Source organism: Schistocerca piceifrons, chromosome 1 (assembly GCF_021461385.2).
Source record: "Schistocerca piceifrons isolate TAMUIC-IGC-003096 chromosome 1, iqSchPice1.1, whole genome shotgun sequence".
NCBI classification, from domain to species: domain Eukaryota; kingdom Metazoa; phylum Arthropoda; class Insecta; order Orthoptera; family Acrididae; genus Schistocerca; species Schistocerca piceifrons.
In genome coordinates this window covers 1,136,636,415-1,136,663,693 of record NC_060138.1, presented here as the reverse complement: position 1 = coordinate 1,136,663,693, position 27,279 = coordinate 1,136,636,415, and the positions used below count along the sequence as shown (strand labels likewise).

At 37.4% G+C, this 27,279-nt stretch overlaps 1 protein-coding gene across 2 annotated transcripts in view; it reads left to right on the top strand.

Annotated features, from left to right (window-relative positions):
• Positions 1 to 27,279, top strand: part of LOC124800524 (U4/U6 small nuclear ribonucleoprotein Prp4) — a 43,406-nt gene that overhangs the window by 5,811 nt on the left and 10,316 nt on the right. For both annotated transcript variants that reach the window (XM_047263003.1, XM_047263002.1), the window contains exons 3-7: positions 1,978 to 2,182; positions 10,134 to 10,264; positions 10,465 to 10,669; positions 12,686 to 12,868; positions 19,788 to 20,003. In XM_047263003.1, coding sequence (XP_047118959.1) covers positions 1,978 to 2,182; positions 10,134 to 10,264; positions 10,465 to 10,669; positions 12,686 to 12,868; positions 19,788 to 20,003 — 940 coding nt within the window. The remainder of the gene's footprint in view (positions 1 to 1,977; positions 2,183 to 10,133; positions 10,265 to 10,464; positions 10,670 to 12,685; positions 12,869 to 19,787; positions 20,004 to 27,279) is intronic.

Here is a 27,279-nt window from a genome sequence, read left to right as displayed (position 1 = left end):
AATGTTGCTAGTCCATTGATGATAAACAAACTCAAAACTCCATCCGAACAGGCCTTCGGAGGCCCAACAGTACCTACCAATGGCTGTGTCATCCTCAGCCGAGAGACGTCACTAGGATATGGATGAGCAAGTGGTCAGCTCACCACTCTCCCAGCTCTTGTCAGCTTTCGTGATCAGAGTCACTACTTCTCATTCAAGTAGCTCCTCATTTGGCCTGCCAAGGGCTGAATAAGCCCCGCTTCCCAACAGTGCTTGGCAGACCCAGACGGTCACCCATCCAAATGCTAGCCGAGGCCGGCAGTGCTTAACTTCGGTGATCTGATGGGAAATGGTGTTACAACTGCAACAAGGCTGTTGGCAAGTTGGTTGGTAATGGCCATAACCAATTGAATTGTAGTGTATGGTAGCCAGTGATAGTCACTGAATCTAATGTTTTTTTCTGGTGGAAGATACCAATTATTTACATTTGCTTTCAATAGGAAGAGCGGAAAGAAAATTAATGTCCTGTCAGACTGACCTGTGAATGTAGTTGGGAATCGGTGAAGCCAGTGAATCTCAAGACGAAAGTACTATTGCCATAATAGATTGAGGTGTAGCATAGCCAGACTGTAGATGCACATGTGAAATAGAGGGCTCTGTAGTGTTGGAGTGGGAACAGGAAGTGGATAGGGTGGTGAAGTACAGTGACTAACAAATGTTGAAGCCAGTAGAGTTACGGGAAAGTAGGGTATATTGCAGGGAAGTTCCTCCCTCTTACGCAGTTCAGAAAAGATTGCGTTGGCAGGAAAGATCCAGGTGGCACAAACTGTGTGCATTCTATCCTTGGTCTTCTATCATTCAATAACCTAATTATATATCTTGGTTCCAGTTTTTCTGAAAACTCCATTGATGTGGGTAACTTCTAACCTACTAGAACAAAATACCAGCCAACTTTAGTTACAAATCATAGGAAATTACAAATAAGCATTCTAACTGGTAACTTGACCAATGATTCATGATTTTTTGTTTTCAGTTCCCATCATTCATCACTTGAGTTATTACCAGCAGAGACATGCAACATGATAGTCGCAGACACCAGAAGTGCACTTCTTACCGTTCAGTTGAACTCAAACTGTTTCTCACAAAAGGAAAACATTCTCCCAATAATGGCTTTATCATCTTGTGCTAAGTTATAAATCTGTTCACATTTCTCCAGGCTCTAATAATGGTCATCGTCTTTTAATGTTTGGAAAAGTCACTTTATACACACCAAACTTCTGATGTTGTAAGAGAGCAACATATGTTGGTTCTACTAATCTCAACCTCACATTGATGTCATTCACTAGACTTTCATAAACAGCCCTGCAACATCTCCCACAATCTCCCCCTTACACATTTTGCATTGGATTATTCCATATTCCAGCTAGCATTGTTGCTCTTCTGTTGAACAGTTATGGTCTCAGCTTTCTTCTACCACTTTGATATTTTCTTTAGTTTTTAAGTGGTAAGCTCTTCTCCATTTTGTTTATTGATTTACCAGTCACAGAGCAACATTAACATACTGTATTCAACTGAGATATGTTAAAAGAGTATGTCATATCACCAGTTGATGTATTTCAGTCCAACTTCTGATGGGAAGCCAATGACCACACCGTTACAGTGTTCACATGTATTTTAGTATGCCTTGTCTACTCACTCACTATTGATGCAGAACTAAAATGTGGAACATGGTATTATTATGTTATTTAACTTATATATCATGCAATTTATGAAGTAAGAGAGTGAGAGAAATGGGACGAGTGAGATGTCAACAATTGTGTATGTTTTGAGAGTAAACAAGAATGATATTGTAATATATCTGTTGTAAGTTATTTTTATATGCTTACACATCTCTGTATAACTGGATGTGTCTTGTAATACAAGCAAATATTACTATTACATTAGATAAATATTAACATGTTACTTGAATATATAGCTAGCATTTTTTGTTATGTTTAGAATATATGGAACTCGAGGAAGAAATGAATCGTGATCGTCAGGCATTATTAGAAGAATTTGAAAGACGTAAAAGAGCACGTCAGATTAATGTATCAACTGACGATGAAGAGGTGAAACGTAATCTAAGACAACTTGGAGAACCAATATGCTTATTTGGGGAAGGTCCAGCAGACAGGCGTAGTCGTCTGAGGGATCTGCTAGCAAGGTAGTCCTGTATTGTCAACTGTGAAGGAGTAGTACAGTAGATTATTTGTATTTTATAGGTATTATAACATGAACTACACTGTAAGATGTGCAGAAGTTGACAGTCACTATATTCCAGAACTTGGGATTATTTGACAAAAGAATGGCAAATGGTTGGAGCTAATAGTTCTTTCCGATCAACAGGTGTTAAAGTGACTTAAAACTCTAGGTTGAGGGGCACATTCTGATAACACTGTAAGAAATAAATCATTTATTCCCTCACATTCTGCCCAGTTGTGACTTCCTTGATCTTGAATTACTTTACAGTGTACTTCCTTTAAACCTTTCATCTCTTACTTGACAAACCAAAGAACTGTGGCTTCTGAAAACTAGTAACTACCTACGTTTTTGTACACATCATCAGTATGCTGTTTCCAGGTAGGGAGCAAATGTTTCTCCTATTTTTCTTTGGCTGTCCCTTCATGTTGGAATATTTTTCTCTTTGTAGATATATTAAATTTTGGTGTTTCCTCAAGTCTGTAAATCCGATAATGAAAGCAGCATGTTATTAGCCTGACAAGCATTGTAATAAAAATAAATTTGGAAAACGTAATCCTCCTTAGCAATACAGTTGTTCGTATGAGATTTAAGTAATAGAATATAGTTAATGTAGCACTTCCCTCTCACCAACAGTTCCAGTGTTATACATCAATTCATTCTACATTTACAGGGTGTCCTGGGGGACTGATGACCTTAGCTGTTTAGTCCCCCTTAAACATCCCAACAACCACCACCTACAGGGTGTCCCAGGAAGATTGGTCAATATTCAGGCATAAGACAGATGATTGTACAATTAACTGGGCACCAAGATTGTCAGACCTTACACCATTACATTCTTCTCTGTGGGGCTTGATGATGTCTTGAGTTGTCCAAACAAAAGGTGAATGCAAAAGATGAAATGGATGGTTGCGTAACTGTTGCTGCTGCCTTCATTAGGAAACATGCAGAGGCACTCAGACAAGCAACACAACATGTTCTCCCAAGGGTGCACAAATGCATTGAAGTTGATGATGGGATATTTAAACTTTTGTTGTGAACTGTACAACAGCTGTAGTAAACCTTACAGTGTATTAAATAATACACAAACAAAGAACAATGTTTATTAAATGTATTCTGTCTCATAAACTATTTCGAATAGGGCATGTGTCTGTAGGAATTATTTCACTTCAAATGATTGTTCCTGTCATATCCCTGAATATTGACCAGTCCTCCTTTGATGCCCTTTATAACTCACAATTAATAAAATATTCTGGGCTATTATGCCATGTCCAAATGCATTTCACTTTAAAACCCATTGTTTTGTCCCCATCTGCGAAGGACATTATCAGTGGGGATGTCGTAGCTTCTTTGAGTGTCCAGTTCACAACTTGGCTCCCTACTGACCAGAAAAATTCTGATTACGCATGCTCCCATGCAGTGGTGTGGCATCAGAGGCTTTGAATAGCTGAGTTCAGTTGACTGTTGTCGGTTGCTGTCATCCGCTGTCGCTATCTCCCCATGGTGGAAGATTAGTAAGCGTCCTCAGCATTGGAATCCAGATGTCATTTAGTTTTATGCCCTCTTCCTTCCTACTGAAAGTCCTGGAATGTTTAACAATCTCTATGGCCACTCTGTACACTCTTTCATGGCATCCACTTGTGGCTGCCAGTATGCGAGTCCTATCAAAGTGAGTGTGGTGGTCTCCTGGCTGCAAAGCATGTTCCGCAAAGCTGATCTGTCAGTTGTTTTTTGGCCATTCTTTATATGTTACCCCCCCCTCCCCGCCCCCAGACACACACACACACACACACACACACACACACACACACACACACACACACACACACACACACACACACACACACACACACCTCCCCTGCCCATTGTCTAACGTCCCGACTGCACCTAACTGCCGTACCCTCTCTCCACCTCGTTCCTGCACGCTCCCTAGTAGCACTTCAACATCCCCCACCAATACCCTCTGTCTGTCCTCCTCTCTGCCCTAGCCTCTTCCTTACTCCCATCATGTGCTGCTGCTGCTACTTGCAGTGTGGCTTCAGCTGCCAGAGACTGCAGTCGTGTGTGTAGACTACAGCATTATATGAAAGCGAAGCAGAGACCATGGGCTGAGAAGAAAAACTTTTGAGTGTTTGAAGTGCTATAATATTCAAATATTGTTAAACTACTATCTAGTCAGATAATGTTTTAGGTAAGGAAAGAAGCCTGTGGAATCAAAGGGACATCTTCAGTAGCATCCAAGAACAGGAACAGTAGAGGGAGAAAGAAGACTGGAACTTGGAAAACAGATTATAGTTGTTGTTGAATATGACAGTCATGCACTAATGAAAAGATTAACACGGTACAGGAGATGCAATGTGGCATCAATCTAATCAAAAAGATTGAAGACTTTAAAAAAAAATCAATTGAATGATGTTGACTCCAGATTTCAATGCCTGGCAAGACAGTCATAATTAACGTAATAGATATATTAAGTTGCCACTATTGATCATTTTCTTTGATGAAAATATTTCCAAGAAGACTGGTTTTCAACATGATGACCCTCATTCAGTTTGACACCAGCAGATTGAGATTCTGTACAATGTCATGGTTATAAACTGAACACTTTTCAGCAACAGATACTTGACATAAAAAAATAGGATCATAACTTTGTGGGACCACTCTGTCTGGACATTAAGCTATTATGACTTATTAATGAATTAGAATCAGTAACATTATTTCCTCTCAAAACCAATGAAGGATAATAGAATAAATTGGAAAATTGGAGACTGGTTACTATGTATCCTTTCCAAAGCAAATTTTTTAAGGCCTTTGGATTTCATCATTGTGTAACATATTAAAGAGAGAATGGAAAACCAGTAAGAAACTGAATGTTGTTGATCAGTGGCAGACATTGAATATGATACTGAGTACATCAGCAGTATGAATTTCTTCCGCAAGATCCATCAATAAACAATACCTACCAAAAATTCCATTTTCTTATTTTTCTCCTCAACCTGAAAATTGGTTGACTCGCTCTTACCTCTTCCTTTTGATGCTGTTGTGTCTGCTGCCAGCTCTAATGTTATCAATGAACTTCTGTCCCAGTTGTCCTCTCCATCTTCTTGCCTCCTTCATTCCCTCAATCAGAGTTGTGAACTGGGCTCAGTGATTGGGTAGGTGGCAAACCATGTTGCTCCTCCTAATGTGTTTTGAGCAGGTTTCTTTTCCTGCTCCTCTCAGCAGTTTGTCTGAGACCCTGTCAGCCCCAGGTATTTTCAACATTCTCCTCCAGCACCTCATCGCAGAAGCTTACAGTCTTTCTTTTCAACTTTCCCCAGGTCTAAGTTGGTGTCCCATACATGATATGCTCCAAATGTAGCTCTTTAAGAAAAGTTTCATGGTAGTCAAGGAGACACTGTTTAGTGTCAGGAGTGTTATTGTCTGGATAAGTAATTCTTTTGCCTGGACTATTCTAGCTTTAACGTCTGTTGTTTCTCTACCAGCTGCTGCAATACAACTTCTAAAGTACCTGAAATAATTACTTTGTCCTCAAGTTGCTGGAATGCCCTGTATTTTCCATCTCTCACACACATTGTGCTTTTTGGTTTGTTTCTGTTGAGCATCATCGCACACTTCTAAATTAGAATTTGAATCATATTGTGAAGTGCCTACTGTAATTCTTCATATTTTCATAATAACGCTATGTTGTCTGGAAAACAGTTTGTTTCTGATGTATTCTCCATTAATTGTTATCCTATTGCTTCTGGCGTGTGAGAATCCCTTCGTTGCATTTCCTAATTACAAATTAAACAGTAGTGGAGGAAAGCTACATCCCTGCCTTACTCCTTTTTTTATCTTCTCCCCTGAAATAATTCTGATTCACGTCTAGCTGCAAGACTGTTGTTTCTTCCCTGTAATCTTTTCCTAAAGTCTTCATCTCTTTCAACATTTTGCTCCAGTTAGTGTTATCAAACATTTTCTCTGTGTGAATGAAGGTTATAAAGATTGATATTTGAGTCTCGAGTCTTTACCTAACGGTGAAGTGAGTATTGCTACTTGTGTCATCCAGTTCTTCAAAATGAGTACTAGTCATTTTGTAAACATTCTTCTACTTTATGCTCCATTAATTTGCTGTGTCTAAAACTTTTACTCCGAGGAAAGCAAAAGAATATATTTGTGGTGCTATACTTAGTAATAGATATTTGTGGTTAGTAATTTTTGGGAGCTGCAAAAGACAGCTGTGAAATCACTTAAGAAAATATTTTCAAAGCTTATTTATGTCTTTCATACTTAAGTTTTCTGCCACAACCATCAAAGTTTCCTGTGCTGTGAGTGGGAACTTTGGCACCCACCTTTGTGGTTCCAAAACTAGATGTTGTGGGGAGTTCATTAAAAGAAGATTACTGGCTCAGTCCTTTTACTTGTTACTGTATACTGAGACATTAACTGTAAGCTAGTTTGCGACTGAAGGTGAACTTTGATCGTAAGACAGTCGTGGAGAGATGATTAGTTTCACTAATGAAAAACAGCTTGTTTTGGACTTGATTGATGGGCAATTGCAGAAGAATGGTCTAAGCAGTATAAATGAGTGCTTAGTGATGAGAAATTTTCTGTTGAGTTGTAAGTACTGTAGTCTGAAGGGGCAGGCAGAAGATTTTATATGGAACAGGTGAAAATTAATACCCTGCACTGTTCGTACAGTTTTTATTGGTAGTGAGAAGGGCGATATGGTGAAAGTGCAATTTGTGTAGAGCAAGAGGTAACAACAGACATGGTGACATTCACTGTGAGTAGCTAGCATCTGCAATTCCGTTTTGGTAATGACTATGAAAATAGCACAAAAATCTTAATTCAGTACCTCATGTTTCAGCTGGAGTTGAGGCTGTATTATACATGGAAAGTCATCTTAAGAGACTACAAGAGCCTGGAATAATCAAGAAACAGATACTCAGACTTGGTAAGGGATCATAAGACAGTAAAACAATTCTAGAATCTTAACTTTAGGGGAGGGTCTAAGTAGTACCATTGGAAAAAAAAAAATCCTTATATGTTATTGTCAGTGTACAATTCGTTATAGGGGAAAAGAAAAGATTTTATGGAGTAAGCAAAATTTGATACAAAGGTTATGAGGGGTTGTATGGCTTTCACAGCAATATTGAGATTGAGGGTACTTCACGGGACAAAACTGTTAATGTTGTCTCACTGGTAATGGTGAAGCCAGGTACTGTATGTAGCTATTGAAAGTCACAGCAGAGTCAAAAGATAGATATGGGTCTGACTTGGTACAAAATACCATTGGGCAGTGGTGTTTTGTAATGAGTCAGTTTTTTTGTGATTTAGTCCATGAAAAGCATATTGCTCTTTCGGAACATAGTCAGCAGTGCTGCCTAAGCATCTTGTGAACACACGTTGCACATCTTTTATTAAATTATCACTGGCTTAAAACAAAATGAAACTGTTCTACACACTGTTGAGGAGACATGTTCTACAAAGCATTGATAACAGTTATTGCTGTTTTTGTGACACTGATACTAAAAATAAATATGCAAAGGATTTTGTTGTAAAACTTAGTTCTAAAATTCTATTTTTGGCAGCAACAAATTTTGAACATGGTTGGACTGCAATAGTGATGATGAACTGTTTGTCTTAATTAAGATATTATTTCTCCAGTTGCTTGTGTGTATCATATTTCTTGAAATTAAATTATCGTTTGGTTCAGGAAGATGCTCATAATGTTACTGTACGTACAGCAAATATTCATGTACTTTTTAACTGTGCAGAAAAAATGGCTTCAGGAAAAAAAACAAATTCTGTTTACCAGACAAGAAGAAACACAGCAATTAACAAAAAATTAGGCAAGCACTAACTTTATAGTAAAAGAGTAAGCTGGTAAAAGAAGTGGTAGGAATAAGTGAGACTAATCAGGGTGCAAACAATAAAAGGTGTGGCAGTTTATGTACATGAGTTAGCAGTGAAGCAAGGGCAGACTGGAATTGAAATCGTGTACTGGGGGGAGAGGGGGGAGGAGGAGACCACTTACAAGGAAAAGACAAAATAGGCCTTAAAATGTAAAAGAAAGATGGAAAATTATGACTTAGGTATGTGGGTTGTGGTGGCTGGTGAGTACAAGTTACGCAAAAAATCGCCAGAACAATTAGCACCTGTTCGTAAGGTGAGGCCAACTGGTTGGTGTGAACTACACCTAATTCCAAAATGCTTGTGTTTAGAGAAAGGATCTAAATCAACTGTTAAGAGATGCAGGCACAAATGTCAATGCTATTCTTTCACACAGCATACTCTATGGCTTCATTTTGCTGATATCAGTGTAGACCAGTCATGATGTTAACATAAGAAGATAAAGAACAGCTGTTTCTCATCTGGTATAAGGCATGCGCTGTTTCATGGGTTGTTGTGTCTTTGGTGTAGCTCTGTTTGGTGACCCGAATTTAGGTTTTCTGTGGTTTCTCTAAATTGCTTAACATAAATGGTGGAATGGTTCCATACTATCAGATCCTTTCCATTCATTCATCATTCCTTTAATTCCAGTCCTTTGGTTCATTTTTGATGTTGTCATTATCAGTGAGACATTTAACATTCATCTTTTGTCCCTCATTTGGTGAAGATTCACCAGTGATATTACTTGACTGGATAGTGGTAAGACAATTTTAAAAACGAGGATAGTCAGACAAGTTCCCCCCTCAATTCTTCCTTGTTTTTCCAATTACCTTTCCCCACTGCCTCTTCTGCAGTATTTACTTTATCTTTCCTTTACAACCGTAGCCACCAGTTTTCATCTTGTCTCTCTCTCAGCTTTACTTGTTGTGTTGCTTATCCTTTAACTGGAGATTATAGGAAGCTTTCTGACTTATTTAAGCCGTTGTCAGCCTCTTTAATAAATCTTTTCCTACTTTTTATCAGATGAAAGAACATTTTATTGCAAATGCTGGTGTTTATTGCCTGTTTGTTGTGCCTGTTCCTACTGCCATCTGGTAGCAATAATTATTTTTCTGTCAGTATTTTATTACACATACTTGTGTGTGAACAATAAGTTTTTCTTGTTCACTACATCTGTACTGTCTATAATATTTCATTGCTAGAAGAATTTGAATTTTATCAAAATGTTAAGGTAGAAGTGATAGCAAAATTTATTGCTGTAGCATTTCTTTGGTTTCAGATTGTGTGGTTGTGGTGAAGGCATATAATGCTTTGTCTGATATGAAAAGTAGATGTGCAGTGGCTGTGTTGTAAATGTTTAAAGATTTTTTTTTGCATTCTATGTCACTGCTTACATTTCATTACTATTTTGGCAATTTTTCTGTCTTTTAAATTTAATTTGCGAAGTTTTATGGCCCCTTTTTTCTGTAAATGTTTCAGAATGACAGATTTTCAGAAAGAATGGCACACTTTATTCATAGATATTTGTTTTCAATCACAGATGTTTATAAGTATTTACCCCTCTGCTCGCCAGTTTCTACTTGATGTCATTCTTTTAAAACAAAAAGTAATATGTTATGAATTTCAATCTTCCAGTCCCTAAACTTAAAGTGATCTCTTATCTTAACTCTTCGTGGAGCAAAATTATTATTGTTGTTGTTATTATTATTATTCTTCTTATTATTATTATTAAATTTAGGTTACTCGAACACAACTTTTTTACATGTATTCAGGGATTTGTGATTATATCTAACTCAGTTTACATTGTGTTAACAAGTGAACAACCACAATTTAAAAAGACTTTATATTGAATTCATGAGTTCCAATGTACCAAAATGTACAGTCCTAGTACTCTTAGTATTAGTAAAAGTGCAACTACCTTTTTCCCTACTCACACTGCAGAAAATGAGAAATTCTTCTGCATATAGCACATATTTTAATTATTGCTGTTTAGGATGTACCTAGTTATTAATTATCTATTGTCTATCTGCTATTTGCAGACTGGGTGAAGATGCAATTAAGAAAAAGCAGGAAGAGGAGGAGGAAAGGATGCAACAAGCGAAAGATCAAGAAACTACTTGGTATCATGAAGGACCAGAATCACTCAAAATATCAAGACTGTGGATAGCTCGTAAGATGATCTTTTATGTGTTTGGCCTAAATGGTATTCTGAGTTCTTGAGACAGTTAACACAGAGACATATGCCATTGTTCTTCAGTGTACTAACATGCACTTGCTGACATTGCTAATTTTAGCTGTTTGTATAAGGAATTTATTAATTTAATGTTACAAGAAAGGAGAAATAAATGTTAAATCTGAATATTTCTACAGAATATTCCCTGGCAAGATCTAAAGTACGGCTTGAGAAGGCAAGGGAAGAGAGAAATCTGCCTGAAGCAACACGTACAGCTCGAAGACAAGAGTTGCAAAAGAAGCTTCAGGCAGTGTCCATCTATTGCAGTCAGATTGGTGATACTCGCCCTATTTCGTATTGCCAGTTCAGTCCTGATTCAACAATGCTTGCCACTGCCTCATGGTAGGTTCTTTTCCGCATGTAGCCATTTTTTATTTCTAATAAGTACCATTGTAGATATGTATTTTTATAAACATTAGTAATAAATACGTAAATGTTTGTTCTTTCCTGCATGTAGCCATATTTTATTTCTGATAAGTACCATTGTACATATTTATATATAAAAACAAAGATGAGGTGACTTACCGAACAAAAGCGCTGGCAGGTCGATAGACACACAAACAAACATACACACAAAATTCAAGCTTTCGCAACAAACTGTTGCCTCATCAGGAAAGAGGGAAGGAGAGGGGAAGACGAAAGGAAGTGGGTTTTAAGGGAGAGGGTAAGGAGTCATTCCAATCCCGGGAGCGGAAAGACTTACCTTAGGGGGAAAAAAGGACAGGCTTACCCTCTCCCTTAAAACCCACTTCCTTTCGTCTTCCCCTCTCCTTCCCTCTTTCCTGATGAGGCAACAGTTTGTTGCGAAAGCTTGAATTTTGTGTGTATGTTTGTTTGTGTGTCTATCGACCTGCCAGCGCTTTTGTTCGGTAAGTCACCTCATCTTTGTTTTTATATATAATTTTTCCCACGTGGAATGTTTCCTTCTATTATATTGTACATATTTATTTTTATAAACATTAGTAATAAATACCTAAATGTTTTGAGAAGTAGTTTTAAGAACGAATGCTCCCATATTGAAGAACACTTGTGAGTAATCTCCACATCCACCACATCCAACAGAAATAAACTGAAGTTGCTCAAATTTTTTCTAATAATGTACAGATGTCTTAACTGCAGTTTTATGGTTGGTGAGGATGATAGTCCAGTGATGATATTGACAAAAGATTTATTATAAGATAGTAAAATTATAAGGAGATAATGTGTGGCCTGTATGTGACTTGAAAAAAACCTGGCTTTCAGATGTGATGGTTCCTTCATCAGGAGGAAAGATGGACAGCTTTTGAAAGTTTGGGAGACTCCTCATCCTCTTCAGAGGTGGCCCTCAGCAGTATGTGAATTCCATCTCTAGGAGTTCAGTACCAGCCAGCCATTGTGTCACTTTGTAAACTAAAAATATTCTGAAGTGAATTTTCCTTTTATTCGTGTTGTAAAGTAGACCCCAATCACATTTTTCTGTCTGTATGTGTAGGAGTTTTGATATGGTTTTCACTAATGGATAAACTGATTAACGAGGAATGTTTGTGTACAATTTATTACGGATACACCAGTCTGTACAATTTATTACGGATACACCAGTCAAGTCATCGTGCCATAGATACTTTGTGGTGTCCTTGCAAAGCCAGGCAGGTTGTTACAGTCGAAATAGTGTAATGACAGCTAACAGTGCTGTTGCCAGCTTTCAAATGTGGAGTGCTAATGGCTGCAGGTGAAAACAGTAGCCATCTGCAGAACTGTGACAACACTGAGGCCTTGCCATAGAGATGTTTACAAAACTGTTATGTTATTGGTTGAGGTAGGCCTGTGAAGCTGCTGTGCCCAGCCCGGTGCACCTGTCGGGGATCAACTTATGCCAGATATATTAAGAATGAGTATGCAAAGCAGAAAATAATAATAATAATAATAGGCTAGGTTGGTACCATATAGTGGAAATGTTGAGTCACAGACAGGTAAAACATAAAGACTGCTAAATAAGTAAGCTTACAGCCATTGTGTGTGTCTGCGACTCATCTCCACTATATGGCGAGTCTCCACTATATGGTGAGTAGCAATCTATCCCTTCATAATATTGACATTATTTCACCCTGGATTTTCCAGTGTTTAATAATAACAACAACAATAATAAAACAAGTGCATATGACAGGTCGTAAGAAATTTACATGTTCACAGTGTTGAGGTTATGAAGAAATAAAGAAAGGAAGTTGTAACTAAGAAAGCAAGATCTTTGAATATCTTCCTTATTGTGTCATGTATCTGCACCACCACCATGTGACATTCAACTTTATGTTTGTCAATGGTCATAATGTTTTCAGTGTATGTTTTAAACAGTAAATTGAATTGCATTTCATTATGTTTCAGGAGTGGACTGTGCAAACTTTGGTCAGTGCCTAATTGTGAGCTGATACGAACACTTCGTGGACATAATTGTAATGTTGGTGCAATAGTTTTTCATCCCCATGCAATGTCTGAAAATGATGACAAAGTTTGTGCCCTAGCTTCATGCGCTGCGGATGGTTCTGTGAAACTGTGGAATCTCGATAGGTATGATTAAGTTTCATTGTTTTCAAATGTTGTAGCTATATAAGACATCGTTTTTCATGTACTGAGAGATTTGTTACATTTGGAGGATGTGCATTCGTATTTTTATGAATTGACAATTACATATATTTTGTGTAAGTGGCATTCCACAACTTCAGACCATTCGAAAAATGAAGATATGGCCACCAGGTGGCTACAGTATAACTTTACGCTGTAGATAAAACTTTGGTATCCGAAAACTTCACTTGGTGGTTGCCTGGTTCAACCAGGCAACGTTAAATTACTATCCACGGCTATATTGACAAGCTATTGCAATTTATAAACATCACGATAATTTTAATAGGAAAGAGGAGGCTCTGAAACTTAGCGATATATGGACAGTGGCTCTACAAAATTGCTAACAATTTTTATCTTTGACAAGGTGGTAATCGATAGTCAACCTTATCTTTGCTATGGATTATCACTGCTCATCACTTGTCACCTGAACCACGCCCCGCTTTCTCACAATATATAAGTTGCTCTCAGACACCCGACCAGTCAGTCGGCAAGACTCAGCGGAGCAGCGTCTCTGAGGAATTCCAGCGCAGTCCTGGACGAAACGTAAGGAGCAGAAAAGTTCTTGGACCACGACCTCACATCCCGGAAAGTGTATCAACAGCCAATCTTGGCCTTTCTTAATCAAATTCACCACGTCCAACAGTCACTGATTTCGATGACAATAATATTTCACAGGCTTTCTAATTACAAGCTAAATCAGTCACAATGTACATTAATTAGAGGTACTGTAATCACACAAAAGTTTTTACACATTAAAGTCCTTGAGTTTTGCAGTTGTCTGTATGTGTCTTCACTTACGGAATATGCATAATTGTGGTGCAAGTCAAACAGTGAGAGTACATCCAGACTGATTATTTTGGAAGACATCCAACTAGTTATAGATGGGACTAAGAACAAGCTGTTATTTTGAAAACCACATAATACTTTGAAAAAAGCTTATGTTGGAATGTTCTGTTTTTGATTAATTATAAGAGTCGGTGGAATTCTGGATGACAGAAAATGTTGCTGGTTACAGAATTGGAAAAAAAAAATCATTTTCTTCTTCAGTGTGATTCAACTTGTTTACATGAATAAGTGCCACATTGCAAATAATGGCAAATTACAAGAATTTATTAATAATGTTGTATGTCAGATGGCGCAGAAAAATTAAGGTAACGAAAGCATATTGTCAAGAGTCTGGAATAAACAGTGGTGTTGATGAACTCTATGAGAGAAAATGGCACTGGTTCAGAACTTCAGATTTAATTGTTGTAGAAGACAAGTAGTTTCCAGAAAATTAAAATATGTGACAGGAAGGTGGGAATGCTTAACTTCCGAATGGTGTTGGTCACTTTATGGAATTATGCTTATTAGCTCATAGGCTTTTTACAAGTAGCAAATTATTGATCTAACATTAACTGTAACTTTTAACTCTCGGTGCCCTAATGAAAGATAAGTAAATGTAATCAGAACAGCTAAAAAATAATCTGAATAAATTTAAGTGAAATTAAGTCTAAATAGGATTTTGAGATTTTTAAGTACTACAAGACAATGGATAAAAGTATTTTAAATGAAATAAAAATTGCATCGTTTATGGCAGCAGAAAAACATAACAGATGGGAAGAATCCACGTGTTTTGACAAGTGGTCTGCAGTCGGAGTCAAGAACAATGGCAAATGAGTTTGGGCATGTTCTGTACCTCTACATCAAGCATTCTCTGACAACCAATGAGTGTCCAGTAGTGTTCTCAGTACTCTGCTGTGAATGTTGTAGCCAATGTGACCATTAAACGTGATCGTTGTTAGCTATTTAAAGAATTTTTATTAATTTGTTTTGAGTTGTCGTAACTGATCGTGATGGCAAGTGTCAAATTCTGCACAAGCAAGCAAGAGACATAATTTCGAGTATATACAATTGTTCAAGTGCAGAGCATGTGTATCTGCATACCACAACTGTTGCTCAGAACCAGCAGCAGTGAAATCTCTGTCCATGATTCAAGCTGCACAAACCACTATCCTTCATGAATCAGACTATTGCGGTGTGTCCAGACACTGAGATGTTGAGGTTCGAATCTCAGTTGAGCCACAGAAATTTTTTAGCGTGTCTGTAACCCAGCCTTCACACCTCAGTAATGTGAAGATTCACCAGAAATGATGTGGTTTGAATTCCTCATTAAACTGTAGGTCCTCTTTCCCCAGTAGGATTACTGCATCCCATTGAAAGACTTTCATCAGGCCCTTGAGACCCATTAAAATATTATTATTATTATTATTTCTTTATTTTCTCAGACGTTAAGTCTGGTTAAAAATGGAAAGTGAAGCGGACCTTGATCAAACGTCACTTCCTTTTAACTGTATGGTATGTGTTATATTGCATTTAGGAACTTTCGGGTAATTGAACATGTATCAATAATTACAGATTTCTGTAGTTGTATATATAAGTTTGGATGTAGCTGTATTGCATTGATGTACTGGTGGATATTGTGTGGTATGACTCCTGTAGTTGATAGTATAATTGGTATAATGTCAACTTTATCCTGATGCCACATGTCCTCGACTTCCTCAGCCAGTTGGATGAATTTTTCAATTTTTTCTCCTGTTTTCTTCTGTATATTTGTTGTATTGGGTATGGATATTTCGATTAGTTGTGTTAATTTCTTCTTTTTATTGGTGAGTATGATGTCGGGTTTGTTATGTGGTGTTGTTTTATCTGTTATAATGGTTCTGTTCCAGTATAATTTGAATTCATCATTCTCCAGTACACTTTGTGGTGCATACTTGTATGTGCGAACGTGTTGTTTTATAAGTTTATGTTGTAAGGCAAGCTGTTGATGTATTATTTTTGCTACATTGTCATGTCTTCTGGGGTATTCTGTATTTGCTAGTATTGTACATCCGCTTGTGATGTGATCTACTGTTTCTATTTGTTGTTTGCAAAGCCTGCATTTATCTGTTGTGGTATTGGGATCTTTAATAATATGCTTGCTGTAATATCTGGTGTTTATTGTTTGATCCTGTATTGCAATCATGAATCCTTCCGTCTCACGGTATATATATTGCCTTTTCTTAGCCATGTATTGGATGCATCTTGATCGAAGTGTGGCTGTGTTAGATGATATGGGTGCTTGCCATGTAGTGTTTTCTTTTTCCAATTTATTTTCTTCGTGTCTGTTGATGTTATGTGATCTAAAGGGTTGTAGAAGTGGTTATGAAGTTGCAGTGGTGTAGCCGAAGTATTTATATGAGTGATTGCTTTGTGTATTTTGCTAGTTTCTGCTCGTTCTATAAAGAATTTTCTTAAATTGTCTACCTGTCCATAATGTAGGTTTTTTTATGTCGATAAATCCCCTTCCTCCTTCCTTTCTGCTTAATGTGAATCTTTCTGTTGCTGAATGTATGTGATGTATTCTATATTTGTGGCATTGTGATCGAGTAAGAGTATTGAGTGCTTCTAGGTCTGTGTTACTCCATTTCACTACTTCAAATGAGTAGGTCAATATTGGTATAGCATAAGTATTTATAGCTTTTGTCTTGTTTCTTGCTGTCAATTCTGTTTTCAGTATTTTTGTTAGTCTTTGTCTATATTTTTCTTTTTGTTCTTCTTTAATATTTGTATTATCTATTCCTATTTTTTGTCTGTATCCTAGATATTTATAGGCATCTGTTTTTTCCATCGCTTCTATGGAGTCACTGTGGTTATTCAATATGTAATCTTCTTGTTTAGTGTGTTTTCCCTTGACTATGCTATTTTTCTTACATTTGTCTGTTCCAAAAGCCATATTTATATCATTGCTGAATACTTCTGTTATCGTTAGTAATTGGTTGAGTTGTTGATTTGTTGCTGCCAGTAGTTTTAGATCATCCATGTATAGCAAATGTGTGATTTTGTGTGGGTATGTTCCAGTAATATTGTATCCATAATTTGTATTATTTAGCATGTTGGATAGTGGGTCCAGGGCAAGGCAGAACCAGAAAGGACTTAATGAGTATCCTTGGTATATTCCACGCTTAATCTGTATTGGTTGTGATGTGATATTATTTGAATTTTTTTGGATATTAAGTGTGGTTTTCCAATTTTTCATTACTATGTTTAGGAACTGTATCAATTTAGGATCCACTTTGTATATTTCCAATATTTGTAGTAACCATGAGTGGGGTACACTATCAAAAGCTTTTTGGTAATCAATGTATGCATAGTGTAGTGACCTTTGTTTAGTTTTAGCTTGATATGTCACCTCTGCATCTATTATCAGTTGCTCTTTACATCCTCGTGCTCCTTTGCAGCAGCCTTTTTGTTCTTCATTTATAATTTTGTTCTGTGTTGTATGTGTCATTAATTTCTGTGTAATGACTGAAGTTAATATTTTGTGTATTGTTGGTAGGCATGTTATGGGGCGATATTTTGCTGGGTTTGCTGTGTCTGCTTGATCTTTAGGTTTCAGATAAGTTATTCCATGTGTAAGTGTATCAGGGAATGTGTATGGGTCTGCAATGTAACTGTTAAATAATTTAGTTAGATGTGAATGTGTTGAGGTGAACTTCTTTAGCCGGAAATTTGCTATTTTATCTTTTCCAGGGGCTTTCCAATTGTGAGTAGAATTAATTGCTTGGGTGACTTCATGTTGCAAAATTATCACTTCAGGCATTTGTGGTATCATCTTGTATGTGTCTGTTTCTGCTTGTATCCACCGTGCATGCCTGTTATGTTGTACCGGGTTTGACCATATGTTGCTCCAGAAGTGTTCCATGTCTGTTATGTTTGGTGGATTGTCTATTTTAATGTGTGTGTTATCTATTGTCTGGTAAAATTTCTTTTGGTTTGTGTTGAATGTTTGGTTTTGTTTCCTTCTATTTTCACTTTTTTTTTGTATCTTCTAAGTCGTTTGGCCAATGCTTGTAATTTCTGTTTCTTTTCATCTAATTGCTCTATCGCTTCTTGTTGTGAGATTTTACCTAACCTTTTTCATTTTTTTTCTGACATTTCATTTCTTATAAATTGTGTTAGCTGTCCGATGTCCTTTCTCAGTTTTTCTATTCTGATCTGTAGCCTGTGTTGCCATGCTGGTTTTGTGGGTTTCTTCTGTGTGTTGGTTGGTTCTGATCTCTGCCTAGTGTGTATATTTAGTGTAGTGAGTGCTCCTATATAAACCAGTAGTTGTAACTCTTCCATAGTTGTGTTTTCATTTATTTTGTTGTGTATGATTGTGTTGATAGTTTTTATTGTTGTTTCGACTTGTGGGTTATTTGGCGGTCTTTGCAAGAATGGCCTAATGTCTGTATTTGTGTCTTTGTATTCTATATATGTCAGCTGAAATTTTTCTTCTATATCTAACATGTGTGTCACTTCGTGTTCTATTTGTGCTTGTTCTGGTGGCTGTCTTAAGATTTCGTTTTCCTCTGATTGTTTAATTGATGCGTGTTGTTCTTTGTTTGTTTGCTCTGGGATGTTTGAGTCAATTACTGTATTTTCTTCTTCTTCTTCTGATTGCACATTATTTTGTTCCAGTATTTGTTGTACTTGTTGTTTGATGTTTTCTAATTCTGACTGGGGTTGTTGTTGTTGTTGTGGTCTTCGGTCCTGAGACTGGTTTGATGCAGCTCTCCATGCTGACTGGGGTATCCTGTTATTTTTGATTATTACACAGATCTGATCAGATAGTCGTTGTTCTGTTAAAAATTTTAATTCTGGGTATCTGGTAATAAATGTTGTGTATACTTGTGATCTGTATCCAGTTGTGTGGTTCCTAGGTTTGTTGCTTGGTAATAACAGAACATGAGGTGTCGATTAACTTCATCTGACCATCTCAGCCTCTGTCTTTGTTTTCCTTCTAGGCTGGTTGCAGGAAGCATATCCTGAAAAACACCTCTATTTGGATTTAAATCATTTTCCAGTTGGCTAGCAGTGTCGTTACCATTGTGGGCGGGCATAGAGTTCAAGCGTCGTCCCCGACCATGACGGCGCTTGTCCGAGGCTTCTTTAGTTCTGTCCTGAACCAACTAATCACACTAAAAGGGGGGTTAGCCCTATTAGTGGTTTGTTCTTTTCGTCGCCTTTTACGACTGGCAGAACATACCGGAGGCCTATTCTTTTCCCGGGCCTCCACGGGGTTTATTATTATTATTATTATTATTATCCTGCAATTTGATAACATTTGGTCCTCTGTGTATACATTTCAAGATAAATGTGCAGCTTTAAACTTTGATGACAAGAGAAATTGCTCTAACCCTACTTTTATGTTCTTGGCATTATATTTACTTCTGTTCAATATTGTTAAATGATTTGTTCTATCATAAGTACCTTGAGAGCTTTCTAATTGTATTTGTTGTCAAATCTTCTTAGATTATCTCTTCTTACAGTACGTTTTCTGTAGTGCCCATAAATATTTATGAGACAGCGAGTATCTTTTCTGTTGTTGAACCTTTTCAAGCCTGAACAAATTTTCTGTATGATGGACCCTTCACTTCACTTGATAGAGCAAACACTATATTTCTAACATTTATTCCTGATTTTGTTTTATGAGTATCAAATAATAATAATAATAATAATAATATGCACTTTCCACATGCGGAAAATCTGTTGTTTACTGTGGAAGGTTTATTGCCAGTTTTTATGAAGCAAGTGGTTTTTATTATCTCTTATTGTGTGATTATTTTACCTATGTATAAATCTAACAATTATTTTCTCCACAAAATGTGATATAAATATGATACAATCAGTGAGGACTTGTAAATGCAAAAGAAGGAATTTTCATATCGGTTTTTAGTTTTGGGGGAGGGAAATAATTGTAAGTACAAGACAATGTTAACACCAACATTGATGTGACTGACTAATAGTCAATATTTATCATTGTTATGTCCGTCGACCTGATTTTTTTTTCTTTTTTCAGTGAAGAGCCACTAGCAGATGTTGAAGGCCATGAACCTCACCGTGTCTCCAGATTAGCATTCCATCCATCAGGTCGATTTTTAGGTACTTGTTGCTTTGATTCTTCATGGAGACTCTGGGACCTGGAGCAGTGCCAGGAAGTTCTTCATCAGGAAGGCCACTGCAAGCCAGTTTACTGTATTTCTTTTCAAAATGATGGTGCTGTTGTGGGTACTGGGTAGGTAACTATATGTAATCCATTTTTTTCTTGTTCCAAAAATAACACTGCCAAGAAAATGGACAGTGTGCATAGAATCAAAGAAAACACGCTTCACATTTAAACTTTAAATACAGCTGCAATTAATATCAATGAAACAATATAATGAGAAGGAAAGTTGCTACTCACCATATAGTGGAGATGCTGAGTTGCAGATAGGCACAACAAAAAGATTTTCATACTTAAAGGCCGATGGCCTTTGTCAACAATAGATACACATATGCATGCGCACACACACACACACACACACACACACACACACACACACACACACTCTCTTGCAAACACAACTCACACACATGACTGCAGTCTCAGGCAACTGAAGCCACACTGAGACTGCAGTCGTGTGTGTGTGTGTGTGTGTGTGTGTGTGTGTGTGCTCGCGCTTATATGTGTGTATTGTTGAAAAAGGCCATTGGCTGAAAGCTTTAAGTGTGAAAATATTTTTGTTGTGCCTATCTGTGACTCAGCATTTCCGCTATATGGTGAGTAGCAACTTTCCTTCTCATTATATTGTTACAGTCCATCCTAGATTTTCCGTTGTTTGATTTAATATCAATGAAATTATTTTGTACGGTGAAACCCCGCTTTTAGACTTTTCAAGGGATGTAGTAACATGGTTCACGTTTTCCGTCGCACTTTACTTAGCGTAGACCGGGAACTGTGTCCTAGGCATGCCCGATGTGAACTGAATGGGGCCCGTGCTGCCTGAGTTGTTGTTGTTGTTGTTGTTGTTGTTGTTGTTCCACTGGCAGAGGTCGGGGCCGAATTCTCGCGTGGCCTCTGGTGGACAGGACTCTACTTGCGGCAACTACATCTACATCTACATCTACATTTATACTCCGCAAGCCACCCAACGGTGTGTGGCGGAGGGCACTTTACGTGCCACTGTCATTACCTCCCTTTCCTGTTCCAGTCGCATATGGTTCGCGGGAAGAACGACTGTCTGAAAGCCTCCGTGCGCGCTCTAATCTCTCTAATTTTACATTTGTGATCTCCTCGGGAGGTATAAGTAGGGGGAAGCAATATATTCGATACCTCATCCAGAAACGCACCCTCTCGAAACCTGGCGAGCAAGCTACACCGCGATGCAGAGCGCCTCTCTTGCAGAGTCTGCCACTTGAGTTTGTTAAACATCTCCGTAACGCTATCACGGCTACCAAATAACCCTGTGACGAAACGCACCGCTCTTCTTTGGATCTTCTCTATCTCCTCCGTCAACCTGATCTGGTACGGATCCCACACTGATGAGCAACACTCGAGTATAGGTCGAACGAGTGTTTTGTAAGCCACCTTCTTTGTTGATGGACTACATTTTCTAAGGACTCTCCCAATGAATCTCAACCTGGTACCCGCCTTACCAACAATTAATTTTATATGATCGTTCCACTACCGCCCGTGACGCGCCGTGCCGATGTGCGCCTCCCGCGATCTTTCTGGTGGCTACTGCAAGGGACTTCAAAAAAATGGGGTAAAACACGGGAAAATGCAAAATGTGGGAAACGATGTTTTAAACTGTATGTATGATATATGTACATAGCAGGCATCAAAAGGCTTGCAGGAACTTGTTTATTATCTAATGAAAGTTTATTATCGAATAAAAACCGCTGATGTAAGTAGGAACATTTGACTCAATTTCATGTCACGTTTTTGAAAGCCCGCAGCTGTCATTCATTATTTAAATAATGAAATACTGCACTAGTTACATATTTTTTCATGCTTAGCACAATGTGTTTCGAGAACTTTTTCTCGTAATAAGTATTTATCGAAATAAGTATTTTGTGTGATGTTTGACTACATGTTATTCTGTGTCTCTTGCACTGTAGTCATGTTTTTGAGGTTATCAGATACTTTGCCTCATCAGTTATATAGAAAACCACATACACACACAAAATATCACTCACATTGTTTCATTGTTTGTTTGTGTAACATCACAAAAAATACATACATAAATACTTCACGCGACAGGAAGAATAAATTCTCGAAACACATTTTTCTCCGCATGAATAAAATTCATAATGGGCGTTGTGTTTAAATAATTTGAGCAACGCAAAGTGAATGACAGTGTCAACTAGTGTTCCAAGTGACCATACGCTGAAACACGCTAAATATGGTTCGACAAAGGTGTCATGATTATCACAACAATCATGAAACTTCATTTGTGCAGTAGAGACAGTTTGGAAATGGTTGTGACTGGTCATGATATCTTCATTCAAAGAAACCTAGTTACTCCCAGCAGCCACCATGCCAAGTAGAGCTCGGCAGTGGCGGAAGATAAAGCACGAAGCACAAATTGTTACAACTTTTACACATTTACCGGTTCAAATCCACTGAGTAGAGCACCCTGGTGTCAAGGAACTTAACCATGTAATACTTGTAAACACTACTGTATGGCCAACATCATGCCTACATCATTTTTTCTCCACAAACATTTTTTCGTAATGCGTAAATTGTGGGAAAATCATAAATATGCTGACGCAAAATCGGGTGCAAATTAACATTGTGGGCATAAGAAATTTGACGAGACCAATGAACAATGTCATAAACATCGGGAAAACGTAAATTCCAGTAACGTAAAAGTGGGGTTATAGTGCAATTCTTTGAAACTAACCTTCAGTTCCTTCTTGGAAGGTAGTAGTGGTTGTTAAAGAGCAGGGTGTCACTTATATCATTCTTGTAGATCTTCATTTTCAGTACCAATGAAATTAATATTAGAACACTGTGTAAGCAGTGAAATAATTTGCTTAATCCATTGACCATATGGCATCGTATTATTTTTATAATTTCTATACTTATATTTCATCCAAGTATAAACCCATAAAGTAGCAATTATGTAACAGCAGCCAGGTGGACTCGCGTGTATGTAGCTCTCACTAAGTTAAGCGATTAATATTGAAATAAGAGCTAATTTAGTTAATATTACATTTTAGACTAGTGCTTTTACTTCTTATCTAATCCATCTATTGAAGGTTTCGCTTTTCTAATCGTAATTACATCGGAAAGGAAGTATTTCGTAAAGGCCGGCAGTCGTGAGTTTGTTTACATACTTAGGTGTAAATTTCGTACGAGTGTAGATATTTGTTTTTGACTAGACTTAGCACTTCAAAGTGAAATTAATTTGTGTCTCTCATCCACAATTTGTGTCGTTAATTAAAAGTTTCTGAAGCAAGTTTATAAGTTCGTTTACATTAGTGTTTAGTTACATATTAGTACACGTTACAAAACTATTGTGTTATTGAAGTTATTTTCTGATTTTGTGTTACTTTTTACTATCAAACCATGTGTGACAAGTGTGGTGGTTGCTGTAGAAATTTGAAAGACGGGGTGTTCTGTATAGACTGTAGGTTGTGGTTTCATTGGGCGAGTGCAGCGGAGAGGAAACGAGGGTAGGTAATGAGGCTCTTCCAAACATGGCATTGTAGGTTATGTAGAAAGGGCAGAAAAATCACGGAACAGGAGGCAAAGATTTGTGCCCTTAAGGCTGAATTAGAATTCGTGAATTTGGAATTATGTGAGCTAAGGGAGGAAAAGGATTCTGGGTGCTGGGAAAAGGTAGCAAGCAAACGGTGAAAAAGGGAAACAATTGATAAAACTTCTGAAATTCAGTTAGCAAATCAGTTTGGCTAGCTATCTGAAGTAGTGGAGGAAGGGCCTCATTCAGATGCAGTTGAATGTAGGTTGAAGCAGGCTAGCTTAAAGAAAAAATGACAGGTCGGGATCAAACCAGAATAGGAAAAGAAAAATTCTGCTTATAGGTAGCAGTCATGGGAGGGGTGTGGGCCAACAGCTTCAGGAGAAGTTAGGGACAGAGTACCAGGTCACAAGTTTTGTGAAACCAAGTGCTAGCCTTAGCCAGGTGACAGAAAACTTAGGTCAACTATGCAAGGACTTTGGGAAGGAATATCAGGTAATTATAGTTGGGGGAGCAGGAAACAGCCTGGCTATGAATCCAAGATATAGTATTAGGAGTGACCTGGATAAAATAGGAGCAGAAACTGGGCACACGAATGTGGGGTTTGTGGAGGTCTTTCAGCGCCATGATCAGCCCTGGGTAAACACTGCTGTAAGGTGTGTTAATACTGAGCTGAATGGTATGCTCCAGACACCAGCAAAGTCTCACATGAGTGGTGTTCCAGTTGATGCTATAGGTAGGTGGGGGTACACTACACATGGCCTGCACCTTAATAGGAAGGGGAAAGATAAGTTAGCTTCTCTATTAGCAGATACTGTAAGGGGGCCATAGTCTCACAAGGGGTGATCCCTGTGGCTATTGGGACCAGGTAGGCAGGTTTTTTAGGTTAAAGCCAAATTCCGGAGATACAACAACCAAGGAAAATAGAAGAAAAGAAACTTCATCCACAGCAAATAGAGATAAAGCTAAGGGCAGTATCAACTTACTTCGTCAAAATATCAGGGGAATAAAAAATAAAGTAGATGAACTGATAATGTTTTTATATGATCTCAAAAATAAGAATGAGATTGACATACTTTGTCTGTCTGAGCACCATGTAACTGTGGGGATGGAAAATGTTAGTATAAATGGGTATAATTTAGCATCTTACACTTGTAGATCTAGTATGGATGAAGGAGGAGTTGCCATTTTCATAAAACAAGGGTATAAATACAGAACTGTTGAAGTAAACAAATTTTGTGTTGATCAGCATTTTGAGGTATGTGCGTGTGAACTTCAGCTAGATAATGTTGTGTTGATATTAGCAACAGTGTACAGGTCTCCGCTAGGAGATTGGGAGATATTCATAAAAAAAGTTTGACTCCCTATTATGCTGTTTGTCAGATAAAAAGAAATAGTTATTAATCTGTGGTGATTTCAATGTTAACTTTCTAAATAATTCTGATAGGAAAAGTGAACTAGAAGTGTTGTTAACAACATATAACTTATAATCAGTGATCAATTTCCCTGCATGTATAGCTCAGGACAGGAGTAATCTAATAGATAGTGTATTTGTACAGCAAGAGGGTGTAGAACAAACACATGCTTTCCCTGTGGTAAATGGATTATCTGACCATGATGCACAACTGATTAACTTACAAAACATAACAGGGTGTACACTTCAGAAACCATTAAGTAAGAGTGTGAGGGTGCGCAACCTGATATCTATAGATCACTTCAGAGAAAGTTTAGGAAATGTAAACTGGGAAGATGTATATAGTGAGCCAAATGCTAATGATAAATGCAGCATATTTCTTGATAAATTTATATCCCTTTTTGAACATTGTTTTCCAAAGAAAATTACTAAATGTAACACCACAAACTTTTCAAAGAAACCTTGGATTACTACAGGTATTAAAGTGTTTTCAGAAAGAAAAAGAAAACTGTATGAGACAGCAAGAACTAGTAAAGATGCAGAAGCAGTTTTACACTATAAAAATTATTGTAACATACTGAGAAAAGTTGTAAGGAAATCAAGAAATATGTATGACAGAGAAGAAATTAATAACTCCATGACAGAGAAGAAATTAATAACTCCAGCAATAAAATCAAATCAAATGTTGTTAGAAGGGAGACAGGAAAAGTAACCATGGGGTAGGTAGTATTACTGTTAAAGAGAATGAGACCATCATAACCAACAGTACACAGGTAGCCAATGTATTTAACAATCACTTCTTAAGTGTAGGAGAAAAAATTGGTAAGAATAGTAAAAAAAAAAAAAGCCAGGCAGTACATGGAAGAGTCAGTTTTGAAAAATTTTAGTCAGATTAAGTTTCATCTAACAACCTCGTGTGAAATAAGAAAAATTATTAAATCTTTGAAAAATAAGTGTTCTGTTGGAGTAGATGACATCTCTAACAAGTTATTAAAACAATGTGGAGCAATTACAGCTGATGTTTTGAGTCACATATGCAATGCATCACTGACTCAGGATATTTTTCCAGACAGGTTAAAATATGCCATTGTCAGGCCTCTCTACAAAAAGGGGGAAACCACAGATGTCAATAATTACTGGCCAGTATCCTTGCTTACAGCATTTTCAAAAATTTGAGAAAGTAATGTACTCAAGAGTATTTAGCCATCTCAACAGTAATGGGATACTTAGTAAATCAAGTTCGGATTTCATAAATGCTGTTCCACTGAGACAGCAATATACAATTTCACTGTCCACGTAATAGAGTCTTTAAATAGTAAAATGTCACCAGTAAGAATATTCTGTGACTTATTCAAAGCATTTGATTGTGTGAACCATGACATTATGTTAGAGAAATTACAATTCTATGGTATAAATGGAACAGCATATGAGTGTTTTAAGTCATATCTACAGAACAGGAAACAAAAAGTCTCTTTATATGCTTCAAGTGATTCAAAGCAGTTTGCCACTTCATCTAACTCGGGTGAAATTACATTAGGTGTTCCGCAAGGTTCGATCATGGGTCCCCTCCAGTGAATGACCTCCCTTCTTATGTGAAACAAGATGCTGAACTGACACTGTTTGCTGATGATGCAAGCATAATTATTAATCCAGTAAAAGAAAGATTCTACTTCAATTTCCGTAGACGAGTGCCCATTCTTTTTTGAACATGACCAACACATTCTTGTTTAGTTATTGTCCTATTGATGTATGACATAGATCCTATCTCACTTTTGTAAGCCTTGGAGCCACCATCCCCAAGGAACTTGGTATAAAATACTCCCCATTCCTTCTCTAATATTTTAAAAATTTCCGCAGGTGGTTTTCCTTCATTGATATATTTGGTTTCACTGGCAGCAGCTTTTAGAGATAAATATGCTACGGACTAAACAGTGTCTCCTATCGCTTCAGTGTATTTGTCTGTTCTAGCAGGTGACATTGAAAGATCCATTGTTACACAAAATGTTTGAGCAGCAATATGCCATTTACTGATTGCTGACAGTGCATATAGAAGCCTGATTACTCTCAAAAATGTTATTCTGCACTTTTCAGAGGTCCAAAAACAGGTCTTATTTTCACAGTTGGCACAAACAATGGCAATATTGGTGGAACATCCACAAAGACTAAAACTTACACAGTTCTTGATACAAGTTTCTTGTGGTGCCCATGTTTGTAGTAGCTCTAGAGAAATCAGTAGTTTTCTTTCAAACTGTGTTTTGCACATTAATTTTTTTTATTTTACTTGTGCATCCAGATGTGTTACGTCATTTTTACGAGGTGTATTCAGAGGCTGTCCTGAAATGTTACATGATTTTTTCCATTTGCACATGTAGCTTATAGAGTTAAAACAGTTCATGGAAGTTTTTATAACA